Source organism: Mus musculus, chromosome 5, assembly GCF_000001635.26.
Source record: "Mus musculus strain C57BL/6J chromosome 5, GRCm38.p6 C57BL/6J".
In the NCBI taxonomy this organism is placed as follows: Eukaryota; Metazoa; Chordata; class Mammalia; order Rodentia; family Muridae; genus Mus; species Mus musculus.
In genome coordinates, this window is record NC_000071.6 from 14,927,882 (window position 1) to 14,948,974 (window position 21,093).

Genomic DNA, 21,093 nt, shown 5'->3' on the forward strand with positions numbered 1-21,093 from the left:
AGCATTTTCTGAAAATAAAGCCTCAACCGAGAAGATATGTATAAAGTGGCATTTCAAAAGAACAAGCATAAGAAAAACTGTCAACAGACAAGGAGGAATTAGTGTAGTAAAGCAAGATAAACCTTTAAAGAGGAAAGGTTTAAAGTGGATAACGCTATAAATCAAGTTAACACTTTAAAGCGGTTCGCCAGGATATTGTGAGGCTCTCTCTTTAGTGTACTGAAGTGACTGGGAAGAGTTTCACGCGTGAAAAACACGTCCCTGTATTTTACGAAGTTTTCTCAATTCCTTGCCTTTAAGGAGAGGTAGAAGTTGAGCAAAGGAGATGGCTCAATCATGAACTGTTTATACACAATCCCTCGGAGCAGCGTAAGATCTCCCCAAACCCACATAAAAGGGCTGAGAGTGGTGTGGTCTTCTATTATCCTAGTTCTGGGGAAACAGAGACATGAGGGTCCCTGGAAGTGACAAAAGTCAAGCTCCAAGTTCCAAAGAGAAATTCTACCTCAAACATAGTCACCAAGGCCTTGAATCTCAGTACTTAGGAGGGAGAGGCAGGCAGATATTTATGAGTGGGAGGTCAACCTGATTTGCATAGATAGTTCCAGGCCAGGCAAAGCTGCTTAATGAGATCCTGTCTCAAATAATAATGATAGTAATAATGATAACAACAATAAATAAGAACAAAAATGGTAATAATTTGTTGCTGGCAATTGGACAGAACTAAGAAAGCATTATCATGAGTGAGGTAATTCAGACCCAGAAAGAAAAACATGGCAAGTTCTCAGTTGTAAGTGGATATTAACTGTAAAGGATAATCATGCTATAATCCACAGACCGAGAGAGGCTAAGTAACAAGGAAGGCTTAAGGGGATAGGGTAGGGGGTATTGGGGTATTGGGGTGGGGGTGGGGGCACAAGGATGTTCCTGGGAAGAAGAGCTAGAATAGATTTTGAGGACAAACTGGGCGTGGCTGGGGATGGGAACCGGAGTGATCTGGTAGGGAGGGTGGAAGGAGAGTGTTGGGAGGGACAACTGAAATTGGCGGACATTTCAGGAATGAGATAGAAATGTAATGCAATGGAAATTCCATATAATCTATAAGGGTCATACTAGCAAGGACTTGTAATGAGGGACACAGAGGCTGAACTGGCCATCTTCTGTAACCAGGCAAGATCTCAAATGGAGGGATTGGACCCTACCACAAAACCTCAGACCTACAATTTGCAGGATATGCAGGAACCAGGGCCCAGCACAATCATGTCAAAGAGATCAGAGAGTCTTCATCCAGGAACTGATAGGAACAAATGCAGTCCCACAGCCAAACATTAGGTGGAGCTCCAGAGTCCTGTGGAGAAGGTGGAGGAAGGATTGGAGAAGACAGTGATAAAGGACACCACAAGAACATGACACCCTCAGTGTAGCCATTTTTACTATATTAATCCCACCAATCCATGAGCATGGGAGATCTTTCCATCTTCTGAGATCTTCTTCAATTTTTTTCTTCAGAGACTTGAAGTTCTTATCATACAGATCTTTAACTTGCTTGGTTAGAGTCACACCAAGTTATTTTATATAATTTGTGATATTGTGAAAGGTGTTCTCTCCCTGCTTTCTTTCTCGGCATGTTTATCCTTTGAGCTTTAGTAAAGTTTCTTTTATGAATGTGGAACATGTATCGTAGACATTCAGAATTGATAGTTCATCTTGGTAGATTTTACCTTTGATGAGTATCCCTCCTTGTCTTTATAGCAGTCTCCTGAGAGGTTCTACCACTGCTTGACAAATACAGAGGTGAGTGGTTGCCCCCAACCATTAGACTGAGCACAAGTTCCCCAATGGAGGAGTTAGAGAGAGGACCAAAGAAGCTGAAGTGGTTTGCAGCCTCATAGGAGGAATAACAATATGAACAGTACTCCCAGATTTCCCAGGAACTAAACCATGAACCAAAGCATACACTTGGAGGGAACAATGGCTCCAGCCACACGTGAAATAGAGGATGACTTTGTTGGACATCAATGGGAGGAGAGGCCCTTGGTCCCATTAAGGCTCAATGCCCCAGTGTAGGGGAATAACAGGACAGGGAAGTGGGAGTGGGTGAGTTGGTGAGCAGGGGATGGAAGAATGGAATAGGGGCTTTTCAGTGAGGAGACCAGGAAAGGGGATAACATTTGAAATGTAAATAAAGAAAATATCTAATAATTTTTAAAAAGGGACAGCTCTGCTGCTTCGAACTCCAGGACAGTAGTAGTTTCCCTCAATTAACACTTTCTGTAGAATATCTTTCTATGTCACTAACCTTCTTGCTATTATCCTGATTTGCACACACCATCTCTTTCCAGCTGGGATACCACCAAAGTATTCTGTTCTCTCCCAAGACACCTGGGGTTTTATATCCTCAGGCCCTGAAAAATAACTTCTCTACTCCCCTAAACCTTTCCTGCTTTCCTCCACTCAAGTGAGGCCCTTAACTGAACTCTGTGTGTGTTTTCATAACTCATTTTCCAATCTCTGCCCTGTAGAAACCCAGAGTTTTGTGGCAAGGTTTTGGGATTCTTTGAGTAACCCCAAAGTAGAGAGAAAGTGGAAAGAGGGTGAATAGGTAAAGCTTTCACCCACCCATTTCACACCAATTGTATTTGAAAGGATATCTTTCATCCCACCTGGTAAAAACACTTTTAGCAACTGGTTGAAACTTTTCCTCTGGGAATATTTAATGGATTCCAGACCTGTTTCCTGGATGTACCCCAATATATTCTTTTTTCCTATGTTTTTCTAGGAAAATAGACTAAAATACAGAAGGCATTTTAGGATCAGTGTCTCCCACCAGTCATCTTTTTAAAGATACACAACTGTGTGACTCTGATATTAATTTTCAATAACCAATACACAGCATAGTCCTGACTCCAAATCCATGAACATGTTCTTTTCTATTTTGTATCACTTCTTATGAACCCAATTACCTTCTGTCCAATATCAGTATCTAATCTCATAATTTTAAATACACAAGGAAGACATATTCTTCCTTATTATGAAGATAAGTAAATTAGTATGAAGTGGTTAAAAAAGAGAAATTGGACTGAATTCCTCTTTCTTTGTTGAGTCTTTGTATGGCTTCTGTATCAGGGTGACTATGAACTCATAGAATGAGTTTAGCTATGTTTCTTCTGTTTCTACTTTATGAATAATTTGAGGAGTATTTCACTAACTCATTTTTGAATATCTAGTAGAATTCTGCACTACAACTTCTGCCCTTGGGCTTTTTTGGAGTGGAGGACTTTTGATGACTGTTTCTATTTCCTTAGGGGTTATAGGCCTGTTAGTTACTTTACCAGATCTTCATTTAACTTTGATAATTGATAGCTGTCTATAAGTCACCCATTTCATTTGGATTTTGCTATTTTTTGCAGTACAGGCTTCTGCAGTAAGACCTAGTGATTCTTTCAATTACCTCAGTGTCCATTGTTATGTCTCCTGTTTCATTTCTGATTTTGCTATTCTGGGTATTGTCTCTCTACCTTTCAGTTAATTTGGCTAAGCATAAGTCTACCTTGTTGATTGTCTCAAAGAACAGGATCTTGGTTTCACGGATTCTTTGTACTGTTCTCTCTGTATCAAATTGACTGAATTCAGCATTTATTCCCTGACGGCAAATCCTACCTATCTCTCCATGAGATGAGGCTTTGTCTCACATTAAGAACTGCAGAATGCAATACATCAAAACCTTGCTGATCTCCATGGTGGTGATGCACACCAAAGCCTCATGGTGAACATCTACACTGGCAGGTTTCAGGGTATGTTGAAGTAGTCCACCATGTCAGTGTAACCTTCAAAGTGCCATGAGACAATACTAATAGAAATCTGCAGGATTCCTCCACATTAGATTTCACTATGGTCTTCAATGTCATTTTGTAAAGAAATACTATGGGTTCACAGATACACACACACACACAAACATGAAGACCAGAGGACTTTATGGGAGGATTGTTCTCTCTACTATGTGCATTCCAAGGAAAAAATTCTGGTTTCTAGGCTTGACAGCAATGATGAATACCTGCTCAACCATGTCATTAACTCATCAACTGATCATCTAAACCAAGGAATTTCATAAGCTCTATATTTGTATTTAAGTTCCCTTTCTCTCTCTGTCTCTCTGTTTCTCTGTCTGTCTCTCTCTTTCTGTCTCTCTGTCTCTGTCTCTGTCTGTCTCTGTCTCCCTCTCTCTGGTGTGTGTGTGTGTGTGTGTGTGTGTGTGTCTCCTGAGACGCTCTGCCAGTGCAAATACAAATACAGAGGTGGATGCTCTCAGTCAGCCATTAGATTAAACACAATGCCCCAGTGGAGGAGCTTGAAAAACGACTCAAGGAGCTGACATTGTTTGCAGCCCCATAGAAGGAACAGCAATATGAACTAGCCAGTACCCCCAGAGCTCCCAGAAACTACACCACCAACTAGAGTACAGTGGAACTCATGGCTCCAGCTGCATATGTAGTAGATGATGGCTTTGTTGTTCATCAATGGGAGGAGAGGCCTTGACCCTGTGTAGGGGAATGCCCAGGCTAGGAAGCCAGAGTGGAATGGTTGGTGAGCAGGGGGACAGGGGAGGAGATAGGGCGTTTTCAGAGGGGAAACCAGGAAAGGGGATAACACTTGAAATGTAAATAAAAACATATCTGACTTAAAAAGAAACAATAGAAACATTTCATGCTATCAAGAGGGTTCTTTTTCCCAATCAAGCTTCTAGGAAGCTAATCTCAATTCTAAATTTTACAAAAGTGCCCAATCTACATTGTCATCCTATATGAGAGGTCAAGATCTGCTCTAAAATTGAAAATAAAAGATACTGAGGCAATATCCTGAACACAGAACTAGCAGTGGTAATATCGGAGCCCTGCATACATGCCTGGCAGCCTAGGACAATGAGTATGTGCAGGTCAAGCACTGTACCTAGACATCTCCTGAGATTTCTCCACTCACTGGACTTGATCCTGTCCATCTAATGCAGGACATGCACTGAAAGGACAAAAGCCAACTGCAGGAGGTGTGGGGATGCCTCACAGGTTAGATATCTGCTACTCTCTAGAAGACCCACATGGTGCCTAACAATCATCTCCAGGAATGGTTGTGATTCCTTCTGTCCTCTGAGGGAAATGTCCCTCGGGAGGAGCCACATACAGTATTACATTCAGTAGGAAAAACACCCATTCACATAAATGTTAAACATAAGTCTAATCAGCAACAGCAAAAACACAGCAAGTTTATGGTCAAGGACAGCAGCATCTATCAAAACCTATTTCCCAGTAGGACTTGGAAGGTCATTATATCTGCTGTGTGGTTGTCACTGATGCTGTGTTGCAAGCAAAACTGAGGCATATGGCTCTGGCCTTCCTTGTTTATTTTATATTCCTTTGTGAATATTTTTATTTCCTCGGAAGCTTTAGAGTAATGACGGTATATTACTCAGTATCTGGTCCACAGGATCATGAATGGATGTGTGTTACAGAGTACTATATGTTAGAAGTAAGAGAATTCATGACACCATGGATGCAGTATGGCAGTGATTACATCATCAAGTGTGTGTCCATGGGGTAAGTGACATTATCCACACACAAAAGATGATCATTGCCTTGTATACCTCCTAGGTGGCTATGGCTTTACTATGTAGCCCTGGCTGCCTGGAACTTACAGAGATCCATCGCTGGCTGTGATTCTAGGTCTGCAGCAGGAGACAGAACACCTGAATAAGGAAGATGGTCTCAAGAGTCACTACTTGCAAATCAATTTTTATTCATAAGAAATAGAATTTTTAAAAAATAGGTTTTAAAAGTTCAATTAATATAGAGATAAAGGCAAAAACAAACAATGAAATAAAAGAACAAGAACATATAACTTCTAAATAACGTAACAATAACTCAAAGATCAAAAATAAAAACTTAAACCAAAACTCTAAAGGAAAATTATTGTTCAGCTGCTTTCGCTTTCTGCACTTTTAGCAGCACAGCCCTCCAGCCTGCTGCTCCTCTTGGACACTAGGTATCAGTGCAGCCGCCTCAGTTCTCTGCCAAGAGACGTTGTCTGAAGAGAAAAGGGAACAACGCCCTGAATCAGCCATGGCTTCCTTGTAAAGGCCTATTCACCCTAAGAAAATGAATTATATGGAAGAAGATTCATCCGAGGAAGATTGTGGGTGCTGGAGATGGTGCTCAGCAGGGGCCTCCTGGCCTGGCAACTCATTCTGCAGGATGCTGTCTTCTTCAGCTGTGGCCAATCCCAGCTCTCTTGCAGCTTCTGAGACCTGGGAGAGGAAGGCAGTTACTAAGACACAGGAGTGGAGGAGACAGGCATGGCAGCTGTGAGGCTACTGCCTCCTACCACCTCAACTGTACTTGACAGTCAACATTAATATTTTAACTGAAGTTATTGATGTTAAATCTAAAGACAGGGCAAAATATTCAACAACAGTCACAAAAACATGGACTGACAAAGATCAACTCAGGCTTCTATCAGTTCCAACCAAAAACATGGCAAAGGAAGAGACCTCAGTGGATTACAGGAAGAAAGGAGAAGGGCACAGGATACCAGATCAATGATAATGAGAAGCACTCATTTGACATTTGTACTTGGCTCTAATCCCTCCAAGGTGCAGACACATGGGATGTCATAAGACCTCTGCCTGTCTCCTGTCTAAGGACCCAGATCTCACTCAAACCTCTGCATAGCATTCCACCTATCATGAGGACATGCAAGAATGTGACATGTTATTCACCTGTCACCCTGTAGTGGGCTGCAGATTAAAGCAGAGTTGAAAGGTGCATTTGCCAGTGGTAACAGTGTCTCAAAAGAAGCTAATTCAGTGTCTCACAAGAGGCTAACTTCCAAGAATACTTGTGTGAAGACAGAGCAGTGAACACCTACATTCCATGAGGAAGGTGGCTGCTTGGGAGTGCAGATTAAAAGGTTGTGGGGGGAAGCAAAGATAGATCTAATGTGCCAATGGTATCAGACAGTCATAGCCTGACCGAATTGTTTGTCTCTACCTGATATTCTGGAGTCTCAAGATTGCTGTTCTCCTGTTCGTCTTTTCCACTCAGGTTCAATTCCAACAAACATTGGTGAATGATGGCCCAATCAGCCTGTACTTCCTTGCTCTCCTGCTGCAATGTCATCAACTTCTTCTTTATAAGATTCTCCTCCATCAGGAGCCGGCTGTGCAGGTTACTGTAAGGACACTCTGCATTGTAAGATCCTGCAGCCTCCTCCTCCCATTTCTACTTATAGGTCCCATTAACCTGACCAGTACCCTGGTTCCCATGAAGACCTAATACAATCCACCTCAATACATCCATGACAGCTGTACAAACAGCAACCAGCCATTTCAGGGAAAAAGAAATTTTGGCTGCAGTCCAAACACCAAAAAGGGTCCATGTTTCTCCAAAAGAAAGAGGGATCTCCATCTACCCATGACAGCCCATGCATTGGGGCAACACCAATTAGTAGGGTGCAAGTACAATCAGGGTAGGTTGGTGGAACAAAAGGGAGGGCGTTCTATCCTTGTGTTACAATACACTGAGGTCTGTAAAACCCGCCTGAGCCCCAGAGGCCCAATACTGCATAATAACCCTCTTATGGTCTGAATCACTTTCCTATCTGGAGGCTCCTGAGGATGCCTGGACAACACTGGGAGGGGTGTCTTAGAGACTTAGGAAAACTGAGGCAAAAGATCCAAGGCACACTGATGGCTAAAAAGCAGAAAGGATAGAACCAGACCTGCAGACTCTCCAGACCAGAAACAAAGGAAGGTAGAAATGGCCATTTCACTAGTGTTGGCCTCACTGACAAGAACTTACCGATAGAAATGTGTCTCCTTCTTGAGCTCCTGCTTGGTCTCTTTGGCCTCCATGTTCTCCATCTCTAAGTTGTGTAGAAATGTCATGATCTCCTTCTCCTTTAACTTCAATTTTTCATAAAGGGGATTTTGCCTGTGGTAGGGCCTTGCCCCAGGAAGATAGGACTCCATGAACTTAGGCTTTTAGTAACACATGAACTCAGGCTGGGTCCTGGACTACTGCAACCATGGAAACCAAACTCTGCATTCTAAATGCTGAGATTTTCTTAACCTTGGAAAACTGGCTATCCTGGCCCCAGAACACCAGAAGCTAGGCATCCAGATGGAGGGTGCCCTGGCTCCCTGTGTTACTCAGTAGGGCTGAAGGGCAGACTAAACAGTTATGTTCTCAGGAGGCTAGGCTACAGGTCATTGCCCACCAGACACCTGTGATGTTAATTCTCCTGTTTTCATAAAAGGGATTCTGAATCCTGGATGACTAATACTGTAGAGACAGATATTACACATGATTCTGGAGATGAGGCCAGACATCACCACAGATTTATAATCTGCTCAAGGGATACAAATGTATGAACAGTTGTGACCACATAGTCAAAATGCAATGCTATTTAAAGTGGGGACAACCAGACCTAGGACTCACATCACCTGAAAACTGTTAGGCAGGTAAATCCTTAGGAAAAAAACACAGACTGCTAGATTCCAAATTGTGGAAAGAAATAAAAACATACAAAACATATTCACAGATCTGGACATGTGCATGCACACAGGCTCATAGACTTAGACCTATACACAAGATGGAGAAACAAAGAGTGAGAGAATGAGATAGAGACACAGAAACATAGAGAACACAATGAGAGGTAGAAGAAATGTATACAACATTCCTGTCTCAGAGTATAAGGCACACAGACAAAGAGGAACAGGCATGAAACTCAGCCATTCTAATCAAGCAGTTGAGAAGAACCATGTGGGAGCAGGCCCCTCCAGCTGCTACCTGGAGGTTCCAACACTCAGTCACCTGCCAGACAAGTAAAATCACAAGTACAAACTCCCATCACCTAGAAACCTCCTGTCAAAGGCTTTCCAAATGAACTCTAGGAACTCATCACTGCCTCTATCCCTGAGTTCTTCACTCAGACTCCAAGTTCCTCTTTTCAAGTGGAGGGAGCAGAAGAGTCTATTTCCCTTCTCACTCCTGACAAATCTTCAGGTGCTGCCTCTCCTCTAAGAAGTATTTAGGGGCATGAAGTGGGGCCCAGGTATGTTCTCATGGTATAGCTTCCTAGAACCCACCCCTTTAAAAGCATAAGATGAGGGAGGCATTGCAGACCCCAGACTGACACCACAGGTTTGGAGCAATGTATACCTCTTGTTCATGGATCCCTCAGTCACGTAGATCAGGCGATCTCTCAGCTCATTTGTCTCCTCGGTAGTGAGCTGGATCTCTTTGATCAGCTTTTTCTCTTCCTTCTCAAACTGCTTCTTGCTTATGACAGGTACAGGGGATGATGTCTGTCTGAGAGCCACTGTAGGTAGATGAATACAAGATTATTTGATGTGAGAATGCAAAGAGTGTAGACTGACCACAGAGAAGATAAAATGCCTGTAACCTAGTGACACCACCAAGAGATTGGTCCCAGCATGAAATTTCTTCTCAGTGGATATCAATTCTAACATCACTCTAGAGATATCAGGAGATGTAAGCAGACATTTGTTTCCTCTGTCTCCCTAAACATAGATAGATATGATAACCAGAGAGATGTCTTCTCCAGGATGATTATCAACAGCACAAAGTACAACTTGGCTTCAGAACCTTGAGTTGAGACTTTACAAGTCAGATGATAGATTCACCATTCAAAAGTATTTGAGATTTTGGAGATGCTCAGATATCCTACCTGTTACTCTAAGCCAAGGAATTGGCTTAAAAAGTCATGCAGGGGGAGAACATGGTCAACACAATGATCAATCCCCCCCACCCCCTGAAACACCAAACACCCCAGAAGTAGCAATAGAATCCCCCTCTGTCTGGGTGTATCAACTGATAGTTCTTTGTTTACAGCATAGAAATGCCTGCCAACCACAATTGGTGATAAAGAAGGGTAAGGTAGGAACTGTCACAAACAGGAGGTCAGAGTAGTTCTGAGAACATGAGGTCATGGTCTGGAGCACCATTTTCTCCCTGTCACTAATGTCAGATAACTACAGGAGCTAAAAGGAGCCATGGACTGAAGTGCAGGATTTCCCTCCCCCAAACTGGCATTGCTTAGACCCGCTGTCACTCCTGATGGTCTCATTCAGTCCCCATGTAACACCCACAATACCCAGTGCAAGTAAAGACTTGAAGTTCATAGCATAACAGCTTTGACCTTGCCAACGCCTGCCTTAGGGGATGGAAAAGTATTGTTCTGAAATCCTTGATGTTCAAGAATTGTGATAACCATGGAAATGTTTTCACTACCCAGAGTCTCCAGTTCCACATTACTGGAAAGGCCACCTCAGGCCACCCCTACCAGGAAGCTCAACATCCACTTCCCAGGACTTACTCCACATTCGCCAAGTCCCCCTACTTCGTCCTTCATTCCTCTCAGATGGAAGGTCAGCATCCTTCCTCCCCTCTCTGGTATCACTCCCATCCACATTGGCTCTCTGAAAAAGTCTGCAGAGTCGGGCAAACAAGGCCATCACTGCAATGTCCAGCCTCTGACTGAGAAATCTCAGTGAGTTTGTTGTCACTACAACACTGGTGACATCACAGAGGTTGCCAAGAACTCTCTAGGAGACAATAGAATGTCCAGGAAGGGACTGCTGATGTCATGGACTACATACAGCCTTTGGTTCCCTGCTAATGTTCTCCCTGTACTGACAGGAAGCTGAGCTGCCCTTTCCTGGGGCATAGCCATTGAGCACATCCTCCTTCCAAAGCCAGGCTTTGCTCTAGGCTTGATTGGCAACACCTAAGTAATTCCTATGTATCTAACTCTGTGTTTCCTTTCCAAACCCCTCTCAGTAATGTCTCATCCTACCTTAAATTTTCCTCAATCAGCAATATGAACCATTAAAATACTACTGAGAAATCATACCAGTACGAATATGCAGCCAAAATCTACTCCGGTCTCATCATGTACAGGTGCATGAAATCTCATCCAGGCTGAGCCTACAGGGCCAGTTGCAGTGTGGGTGTGTGTTAGGGTCCACACTCATGAAGCCTTGTGCTTAGCATTTAAATTTGCCCCAAGATCCCTTAGGAGGGAGACATGCAGTCATCATGCAGTCATCATGCAGTCATCATGCTTCTGACAACAGTCTAGAGATCTGTTGGCAGAGGAAACTGAAATATTGGAGCCACCAATGAGAGGCCCTCAGATTGTGTGTGTGTGGGGGGGGGGGCTTTCCTCACTGCACCAAACTCACCAAGCAGTATTGCTTACAGCCCTCTCTGAGAGATACCATGAGATTCTGTATGAAGTAAATAATATATTCAACAGAGGTGCAGATGTGCAGATAGAAGATATAGGGAAATACAATAGACATAGGTTAGTTTACAGAGCAAGGGCCTAGCATCTTGTATTTAGGTTCATGATTGGCCCCACAAACCACACAAAAAACAATTCAGTCAAATATGAACGATTCGTTAAATGCAGACCCTAAGTTGATTGATCAGAACCATAGCTCAAGTTTTGGGGGTTGAACTAGGGCCCCTAAAATCGATCTTTGTTAAAGTATAAAGACAAAAAAAAAAAAAAAACAAAAACAAAAAAAAAAAAACAAAAAAAAAACCCAAGAACCAAACACCAAAAAAAAAAAAAAAAAAAAAAGAAAAAGAAAAAGAAAAAAAAACAACTGAAAAAGCACAATCAGTTCTTTTAAAGTTAAGGAACTATCCAGTGGTCAGTTCTGATCAAGCCATTTTAGATATAACAGTGCATATTGACCCTTAATTTGAGGGGTCCCATGGAAGGGTTTATGGACCATTGTAAGATTAACAAACATTGAACAGAACAGAACAGGATGTGGACATCATGACTTTCCTATGAGTCAAGTTGATTTTCTGTGTTGATAATTGGGTGTCATATGACAGCAACTATCTGAGATAGGGGGCAGACATAGAACACGATGGCTTTTGCTATACTAAGCAGTATATGCCTCAGTATTAGATTATCCGGGTCTCTCCTAATGACTAGTTCTGTCTTCACAGTACTTGGAGGCCCCACTTGTAAGCCCAAATATTGGAAACTGGAAGGAGAATTGTCTGAGCTCAAGGTTAACCTGGCCCACATTGGGTATTTGAGATCCTGTTTCAGAAAACAACTCTGAAACACATGCTACGACGTCCAAGGCATCACTTACCAATCCTTGTCTATTATAAAGAACTTACCATTCTCTCCCTTCCAGTCTTTCTTCTGGGAAGATGGAGAAGTGAAAATGATCTTTCCATTCTATGGACCATGTTCTCTTTTTCCCTCAGCCCACATTACGAACAAATGAAAGTGAGTATCATCACCTGAACAACTGAGTAATATCCACTGCTGCTAGCGTGGTACTGTGCTGATGATAATCTTAGCTTCCTTTAGTGTTGCTGCCCCAGCAGGAAGTATTAAGTGCTGAGGCCAGAGCTCAGAGAATCTTTCAAGGGGCTAGAGAGAAGCCATCAGAGACTCTACACTTCCTTGTCCTGAGCGAAATCCAGGAACACAATGTGAACTTGGTGGCTATTTAACCATACATCATACTTCTACCTCCACCTTTCTATGTTCAGTTACAGGAAAGTGTTCATGCACCTCCATGTCAGATTTATTTTGATATATGTCCCAGGGCGCAGACTTTTTTAGAGAGTTGGGTGTAGTCAACAGTTGGTTCCCTCAGTAAGATGTGAAGACTATCAATAACAAGTGACCACACTGTATTTGTTTAAACATTAGTTGAAAATTGAGCATAACTGAGGAGTGGGACACTAGCACTGTATCCTGGCTTTTTTGTGCCTAGATGTGGCTCAAAGGGAAGATGTGAGGACACCTTGGGTTCCTCTGAATGGACAGAGTGATATGAAATGGGCACTGACCAGGCTGAGAAACACTGCTGAGGCCCATTTTCCAGGTAACAAGCACATTCTCTGCCCTCCTTCCAAAGAACTCCTGTTGAGGCCATGGACCTTGTCTACACATGGGAACATCATGCAGACATCTTTCCTAATGATACAAAGTTCTCTCTGGTAAGGCTTGCCCCTTACCATATCTGTAGCAAATTTGTTACAAGGCAGCTGTCTATATCATGGTGTTGCTGTAATATGCTTCCCAGTTGTGATGGTTTGTATACTCTTGCACCAGGGAGTGGCACCATTTGGAGGTGTGGCCTTGTTGGAATAGGTGTGACCAGGTTGAAGTAGGTGTGTCACTGTGGGTGTGAGCTTAATACTCTCACCCTAGGTGCCTGGAAGTCAGTCTTCCACTAGCAGCCTTTGGGTGAAGAGGTAGAACTCTCAGCTCCTCCTACGCCATGCCTTCCTGGATACTGCCATGCCATCATGACCTTGATGATAATGGAATGAACCTCTGAACCTGTAAGCCAGCCCCAATGAAATGTTGTTTTTATGAGAGTTGCCTTGGTCATGCTGTCTGTTCACAGCAGTAAAACCCTAAATAAGGCAGAAGTTGGTACCAGTATTGCTGTGATAGACCTGACCATGCTTTCCTTTGAAAGAATGTGGATTTGGTGACTTTGGATTTGCAACACAGTGGAATGCTTTAAATGGAGATTAATGCGTCATTAATTCCTAGTAGGAATATGGAGGACTTTGTTGCTGGGAGTATTTGAACTGTGTTGACCTGGCCTAAGAGATTTCAAAGGAGAAGAATTTCAGAATGTGGCATAAAGACAGTTTTTGTGGTATTTTGGTGAAGAATGTGGCTGCTTTTTGCCCTTGTCTGAAAAGTCTGCCTGAGACTAAAGTGAAGAGCATCAGAATAATTGCATTGACAAGGGAAGTTTCAAAAAAGCCCAGCAGAGACTTTGTTCTCTGGTTGAGTCTTATGAAGAGAAGTTTGAACAAGCATAGCAAGCTTAGAAAGGAAACATATAAAATACATGGTTCAAGTATTAAAGGGGTACCAGGAAGTGAAATGAAGCAAAATACTGTGTTCTAGGAGATAACAGATTAAGGGAGTGGAACCTTGGGGCAAGATCCTACCCAGATGAATTTAGATCCAGGCATGGTGGTACACACCTTTAATCCCATGAGACAGGCATGCTGATCTCTGCATTCAAGGTCAATCTACAGATTAAGAACCAGAATAGCCAAGCTTAGGCAGTGAATAATTTAGAAAACATAAAGTCAGTGATAACGTAATAGTACAAGGGGTCATGTTCTAGTTCCTGTAAGCAGCAGAACTCGGCAGCTTCAGCCATGTGGCTCTGACTCTAGAGTTAAGAATGGAAGGAACTACTGGGACAATTGATGCTGGTTAGCTGGATCTAAGAACTTAGCAATGATTAAGAAGAGACCAGTATCACTGAGTTGAAATCTGAGAATTGTTTTCTGGGAGCACAAAGAAGCTGTGCTCCAGAGATAGCCAAGGTTGTACTTCCTGCTGCTCCTGGACTTGGTAATGTGGAAGAGTCACGCAGGTTGTACTGGTTTTGAAGGCATGAAGATGTCATGAAGAACAGCTGAGGCTTGGCATTGTGAGAGGTCATGGAAGGCCATTGGAAAAGGTGTAGCCTCAGCTGTAGTTGATGGCCCAGGACTGAAGGGGTCATGCAAAGGATTTGAGGCTTGGCACCATGAGGAGAGACTATGAGAGGCTCGTGGTGAAGCCTAGTTGGAGTGGAACCCACTTGTGTATTAGAGATGTCTGTACCATGGGATGATCACCAAGAACAACAGTATTAGTAGAGTGGATCAACCTGAGCTTAGAGTGCTACAGAGGGCAGAGATGGAGAAGTGATGCCAGCCCTTAGGAGGAACCCAAAAGATCAAGTGGAATCAGAGACACTAAACCAAGAAGCTGTATCATGGAAATTACCTTGGAGACTCAAAGATGTTAAAGATGCCAGAGCCATGGGATACATGCTGAGAAAACTGCTAACAGGGAGTTGAACCAGCCCAGGATAAAGCAGTTTGTTGCAGTCAACAAAGATGAAAAAGGAGTGGAGATCTGAAGACCACTTTGACATCAGCCATGGAGATGCAGAGTCTGGAGATTGCATAGTTTGTATTTTACTTTGGGGATCACAGTTAAGTGATTGGATGAATCTCAGAAGAGGCCTTGAACTTCGGACTTTTAATATTGTTGAGATTGCTATAGACTATGAGGATTTTAAAAGTTGGACTAAATGCATTTTGCATTATGCTAGGTTTAAGTATGGCCCCCATAGACTCATGTGTTTGAACAAGTCTATGGGGGCCAGGGAGTGGAATGTGATGGTTTGTATATTCTTGCACCAGGGAGTGGCACCATTTGGAGGTGTGGCCTTGTTGGATTAGATGTGACCTGGTTGGAGTAGGTGTGTCACTGTGGGAGTGGGCTTAAACTCTCACACTAGGTACCTGGAAGCCAGTCCTCTACCTGCAGTCTTTGGATGAAGATGTAGAACTCTCAGCTCTGCTTGTGCTATGCTTGCCTGGAAACTGCCATGCTCACACCTTGATGATAATGGACTGAACCTCTGGACCTGTAATCCAGCCCCTTTGAAATGTTGTTTTTATAAGACTTGCCTTGGTCATTCTGTCTGTTTATAGCAGTAAAACCCTAACTAAGACTCCAGTCATGGATGTAAAACAAAACGAAACAAAATCTTGACTCAGAGCAGGGCTACGCTGACAATGTACCCTGCTATGTTCTGCATGTTATGAGGTTTGTTAATCTTATGAATTTCCACATCTATATGTTTCACATAAGACTTTCAAATTCAAGGTCAATATGAACTATTAAGTCTAAAATGGCTTGAGTCAAGGCAGCATTTCCAGCCCCTGTGCATGAGCTCTTTGTGGTTTTTTTTCATGGAGCTTGCCCTAAGAAATGTCTAGCATACAGTTTTCAGCTGTTGCCCTGGTTGTTCTGTAATTGGGTGTGCATTCAAAAAACCTTCCCCATTTAACTAAATTCAGTGTTTCTGTGGTTTGTTTGGTGACCCTTGGACAGAAAGTCTTCCATTCAGCAGCACATAGGACACTGAGCCAAGGTGAAGAATGGTGATATCTTGCCATGAATTATGTGACAAGGGGGGAGGGGAATTTATCCCTTATGATAAGGATCAGGGGTGGCTTGGTGCTTTTTAGGTTTCTATTTGCCATGTGCAACAGCTTCAAGAGCCCATTTCTGATGTCCTTGGAATCATTATGTTCCCATGATGATGCACTCAGGCATGCCTGGAAATAAGCAGAACACTTGCCAGAGAGCTTGATTTCTATAAGGGAGGGAATATTGCTAATTTATGCAGCAGGATATTTGGTCACATTGTAAACCCCAAGACTGTGTTGATTCCAAAAAAATAAAAATAATAAAAAAATACAAAAAATTTTATGGTGTAGCTCAGCCCTAGCACAGACCTGTAACCCAAGAGCTTTCTGTTCAGTGTACATTTCTGACCTGTGGCTCAGCCCTATCACACACATTTATTGCAAAGCAAAATAAAGTCAACTCCAGGTCAAGAGTTAGAGCAATTAACCAGTTGAAAGAGAATGAATATAACTAAACAGAAGGAAGGTCTTTTTTTTGTTTTTTGTTTTTTTGTTTTTTCTTTTTCCTTTTTTCTTTTTTCTTTTGTTCTTTTTAGACAGGGTTTCTCTGTATAGCCCTGGCTGTCCTGGAACTCACTCTGTAGACCAGGCTGTCCTCAAACTCAGAAATCTGCCTGCCTCTGCCTCCCAAGTGCTGGGATTAAAGGCATGCACCACCATGTCCCACCTCAGAAAGAAGTTCTTTAAATTGAAGGATATTTAAGACAGCGTGGAGAGGGATAAAGAATGCGTTCATCAGGGTAGGAAGGTCAGCTGGGTGCTTTCCCTGACTCTCTGAGCTGGCTACTGAGTCTTCACTGGTAAAATTAGATGCGTGGCATTTGTGTGTCTTTTAAAAATGTATTTATTAATCATTCCATTGGATTACATCTCACATGATATACCACTTCCTGGTACCCTTCACTACCCCTCAAACTACATCTACACTCTCTGCCTCCACTCTGCCTGGATGAGGTTGCTCCTTCACCCACCCTCCCTTTCCTGCCCTACTGATTCAGAAACCAACTACACTGGAGCATCAAACCTCCACACGACCAAGGGCCTCGACTTCCATTGCTTTCAGGAAGGCCATTCTCTGCTACAATGTATCTGGAGCTGTAGATCCTTCCTTATACACTCCTGGGTTGTGTTCTAGTGTCTAGGAGCACTGGCTGGTCCTGCCAGCAGATGTTGTTTTTCAATAGGACTGCATTCCCCTCTGCACCTCCAGCTTTTCTGCAAGCTCCCACAATGAGTTCCCTGAGCTCAGTGTAATGGTTGGCTCCAACGGTCAGTTGCTGGCCACTCCTCCCAAAGAACCGCCACTCCAGGCTCCTGTCTGCAAAAGCCTCTTGACCACAGGAACAGTGTCTGGTTTGGTGTCTGAAGAGATGTATCCCCAGGTAGGGAAGTCCTTCAGTCTCTGCTCCATTTCTTGTCCCTGTTCTTCCTTTGCTCAGGAACGTTTCTTGGTTAAAATCTTTGAGATGGGTGCGTGGCACCATTCCTTGGAGAGAGCATTGGCGTGGGTGGGGTGCGGGCTGGGGGGAGGTGAGGGAGGCATGCCTATCTACTGCAGGTGCTCTCTACAGGTTCTATCTTCCCCTTCTCTGTGCATTTCTACTAAATCCATCCCCTTTGGGTCTTGGGAGCCTCTTGTTTCCCTGATGTTGGAGAACTTCAAGAGTCTATCCCTGTTCCTCATGCTCCCACCCACTATGTAATTTTTGTTTCGAAATCCTGACCTCCTGTAGCTCTCTCCCATCCCTACCAGTACCTGATACTGCCTCCCTTATTTCCACCCCTCCTCTCTCCTGCCGCAGGCCCTCTGGTCCCCTGTGCTTGCATAGGAAAGAGTCTCTAGAGTAGATGAGCACAGATTAGGATGTATTGACAAGCAGTCGAACAAGCAAGAATGATGTTGGATCTGAATGTAATGTTCTGGTTGAGCTTCAGACTTATATTACAACGAATTATCAGAGGATACAAATCACAAAAAGACAAGATACACTGAAATTCACCAGTTACAGCAGAAAGGAATTTGCAGGGACTAATTAAATGTTTACATTAGGGATAACAAGCCCTGCCTAGGATCAGCCTAAAAGCATCAGGGGGTTGTTAACTCTTGATAGGCCTTAAGAGTAGTGTGTTATCAGGAGCTCTAAATTCTTAGGTCTAGTAAAACTTATCCTGTCTGGAGAGTTCACCCTTATCAGGGTAGTATATCAACTTATACTTGACATGGAATGTAGCCTGTAGTAAAAGATTTCTATCTCAGTGAGACTTTTAGTCTCTATCTACAGACAGCTGAGTAAATGACAGATGTTTTATGGTAGAGCTTAATTAGTTACTGAATAGGTTAAGCTCCTTGCTGCTATCTGGAATCTAAGAACACTGAGAAAAGGCTTTAGCTATGTTAGAATACAATCTTAAAAGGCATTTACTATAAGGTAATACTATATAGAGTGTACATGAATCTATACACTAGATTAATGTGGTGGAAATTTGAATATAATGGGTTAGGGAAAGAGATGCCATAACTCTGGGAGGAAAATTTCCCTGGACTCTTATCCTCGTGAAACAGCTTCCAGGCTTTTCGCCTGACAAACGGATCCAAACTGGAGAGTTGGCTTTCGCCAGAATATCCAGGAGGAGAGTCCTAGAAATTCATTTCTCATGAGCAGCTTTTTGGCATTTCTGCCTCACAAGCTGACTCCACCAGAGGGCCCTGACACTCTCCCTCCCCGGTTCCTCTCTACCTCCCAGGATCTTCCTGTTCCCCCCATAATGCAGGATAGGGTAATGCCAGGATCAGGAATGGGAGTTGGTAGGTTAGGGAGAGGGGGAGGGAGGAGGGGATAGGGGATTTTCAGAGGGGAAACTAGGAAAGGGGATAACATTTGAAATGTAAATGAAGAAAATATATTTAAAAAAATAAAGAAAGATAGAACATGACACCAGAATCAACTGACAAGGACCCGTGGGGAATCACAGAGTGCAGAGGCCCAGTGCGGGTCTGATCTAGGTCTTCTGCATTTATGTTATGGTTGTGTAGCCTGGCGTTCTTGTGAGATTCCTAACAGTGGGAGCAAAGGCTCTCTCTGAATGTTTTGCTTTCCTTTAGACCCTTTTCCTCCACTGACCTGCCTTATCTTGTCCAAGCCTTGATATGATGACATGTGCTGAGTTTTATTGTCCCTGTTATGCTGTATTTGGTTGATGCTCCTGGGAGGCCTGTGCTTTTCTGAGAGGAGGGGAATGTGGGTGGATCTGGGGAAAGGGGAGTGGGAGGGGAGAGGGTTGGGGGAAGGAAAGGGACAGACTGTACTATATGTGAGAAAAATAAATAAGAATTTGCCCTTATTTTAAAAGTGATTTAAGGAACACCCAATGTCATTCTCTAGACACACACACACATACACACATGAAAACCACAAAAAGTCAATGGTATAGTTTTTCTAAAAACTTTGCTGTGTGATGTCTCTTCTGAGCCCAGCTGTCAATGTGGGACTAGTAAGCTCTCCTTGACTGTTGTAGGCTGTTTCCTACGTCACTATTTTAACAATATTTACATTCTTTGGTGGTTTAGTTATACAGAATTTTCAGTGACACTGTGATTTCTACTTTGTTGTTATCACTTTGTTAAATGGTATTTGCTAGAAACAAAATGGAAAACTGTAAATTTATTTTGCTTGTTATGCCAAGAATTGGCAGTAGATGGCACCGAAAGCTGAATTTCTAAGTTACTAGAGAGGAAAAAAATGTTCAGAAGGGTTGGGCACAAAGCCAGCAGAAATTACTAAAGTAAAATTGAACTTTGCATTTATGTGATTTTTTAGTTCTCTTGAATGCTAATTTTAGTGGTCTATTTAATGAAAATGTTACCCAAAACTGAGTTTTAAAATTAATTTCTCTATCATTTATAACTCCCAATGAGAACCAATAATATACTCAATATAAAAACCACTACTTTACTTTGCTCCTGCTTAGTTATCAGGGAGTCACAGTACTTAGCAGGATGAGGTGACGTGGCCTTTTGGAGGAAGTGTGCCATGGGCAGTGGGCTTTGAGCCCCAGATCAAGCCCAGAGACTCTCTTTTCCTGCTGCCTGCCTGCTGATCCAGAAGGAGAGCTCTCAGCCACTTGTGCCTGAGTGCTACCATGCTCCTTGCTGAGACAACAATGGACCAAATCTCTGAAACTTTAAGCAAGCTCCAAGTAAAGCCATTCTCTTATAAGAAGTGCCCCGATGATGGTGTCTCTACAGAGCAATAGAGCAGTGACTAAGGCTCACAGTTGTGTCTGTTTAACATCATTCTAGGGAGGCCTTCTGTCCTTCAGCCATGCTCTCATGCTCACCGATATTTGTGTATCATCTCTGCAAGAGCCCAGTGTTCTGGTCCTACAGCGTAATTAGTAATTAACAGGAAACCAAGACAAGAGGTCAGAGATCACATGACCACATCTGCTGTTCATTGAAAAGCAGCTTGGAGCTAGAAGATGTTCTCCTTTCTCATAAGAAATGAGTCAGGGCACAGAAGAGAAGAAACAAAGCTTGGGAAACAGAGGAAAAAGATCTACTGAACCTGTTAGCAGCTATGCATAATTTTATAAAAGCTGCCATTAATAAGTGTTTTATTTAATAATGCAAACATATATTATATTCAGTTATTTTTTTCTTTGATTTTTCTGAAGCTCTGGATTGAAAGATAATGAAAGGCATGTATAGCTGCAGAGCTTTGTATTATTATTAACCTCAGTTTTACTGTCCAGAATATTTGCAATAGAAATTACAACCAAATGTCTTTTTAAATTAGCCAAATAGTTGCCAAACATATATATAGATTTACAAATAATGACATGAATATGTAAATAGCATCACTATCCTACCTATAGATGTCAACACTGTAGATTTGGGATTTGGACCATGTCTTCTGTTCCAGACTCTGAATTATATTAATCTTTCAATAACGACAGTAATAATAAGAAAAATGATAATAATAATAAGTAATTTTCAAACCCTATGTGGTGGTTT

The 21,093-nt window shown here is 42.6% G+C and overlaps 1 protein-coding gene and 1 pseudogene across 2 annotated transcripts in view; one reads left to right on the plus strand and one right to left on the minus strand.

The window, feature by feature from the left end:
- Positions 1-5,749: 5,749 nt before the first annotated feature.
- On the minus strand, positions 5,750-10,594 carry Speer4e (spermatogenesis associated glutamate (E)-rich protein 4e). Its single transcript, NM_001122661.1, has 5 exons — positions 10,387-10,594; positions 9,210-9,369; positions 7,848-7,991; positions 7,038-7,218; positions 5,750-6,295 (listed from the first exon to the last, which is right to left on the minus strand). Exons 1-5 carry the CDS (start codon positions 10,523-10,525, stop codon positions 6,152-6,154), a joined length of 768 nt encoding a protein of 255 aa, NP_001116133.1. The 5' UTR covers positions 10,526-10,594; the 3' UTR covers positions 5,750-6,151.
- Positions 10,595-17,412: 6,818 nt separating this feature from the next.
- The window catches only part of Speer8-ps1 (spermatogenesis associated glutamate (E)-rich protein 8, pseudogene 1), a 33,248-nt pseudogene continuing 29,567 nt past the window's right edge, over positions 17,413-21,093 (plus strand). The window contains exon 1 of the transcript NR_001584.3: positions 17,413-17,461. The product of NR_001584.3 is annotated as a spermatogenesis associated glutamate (E)-rich protein 8, pseudogene 1 (transcript). The remainder of the gene's footprint in view (positions 17,462-21,093) is intronic.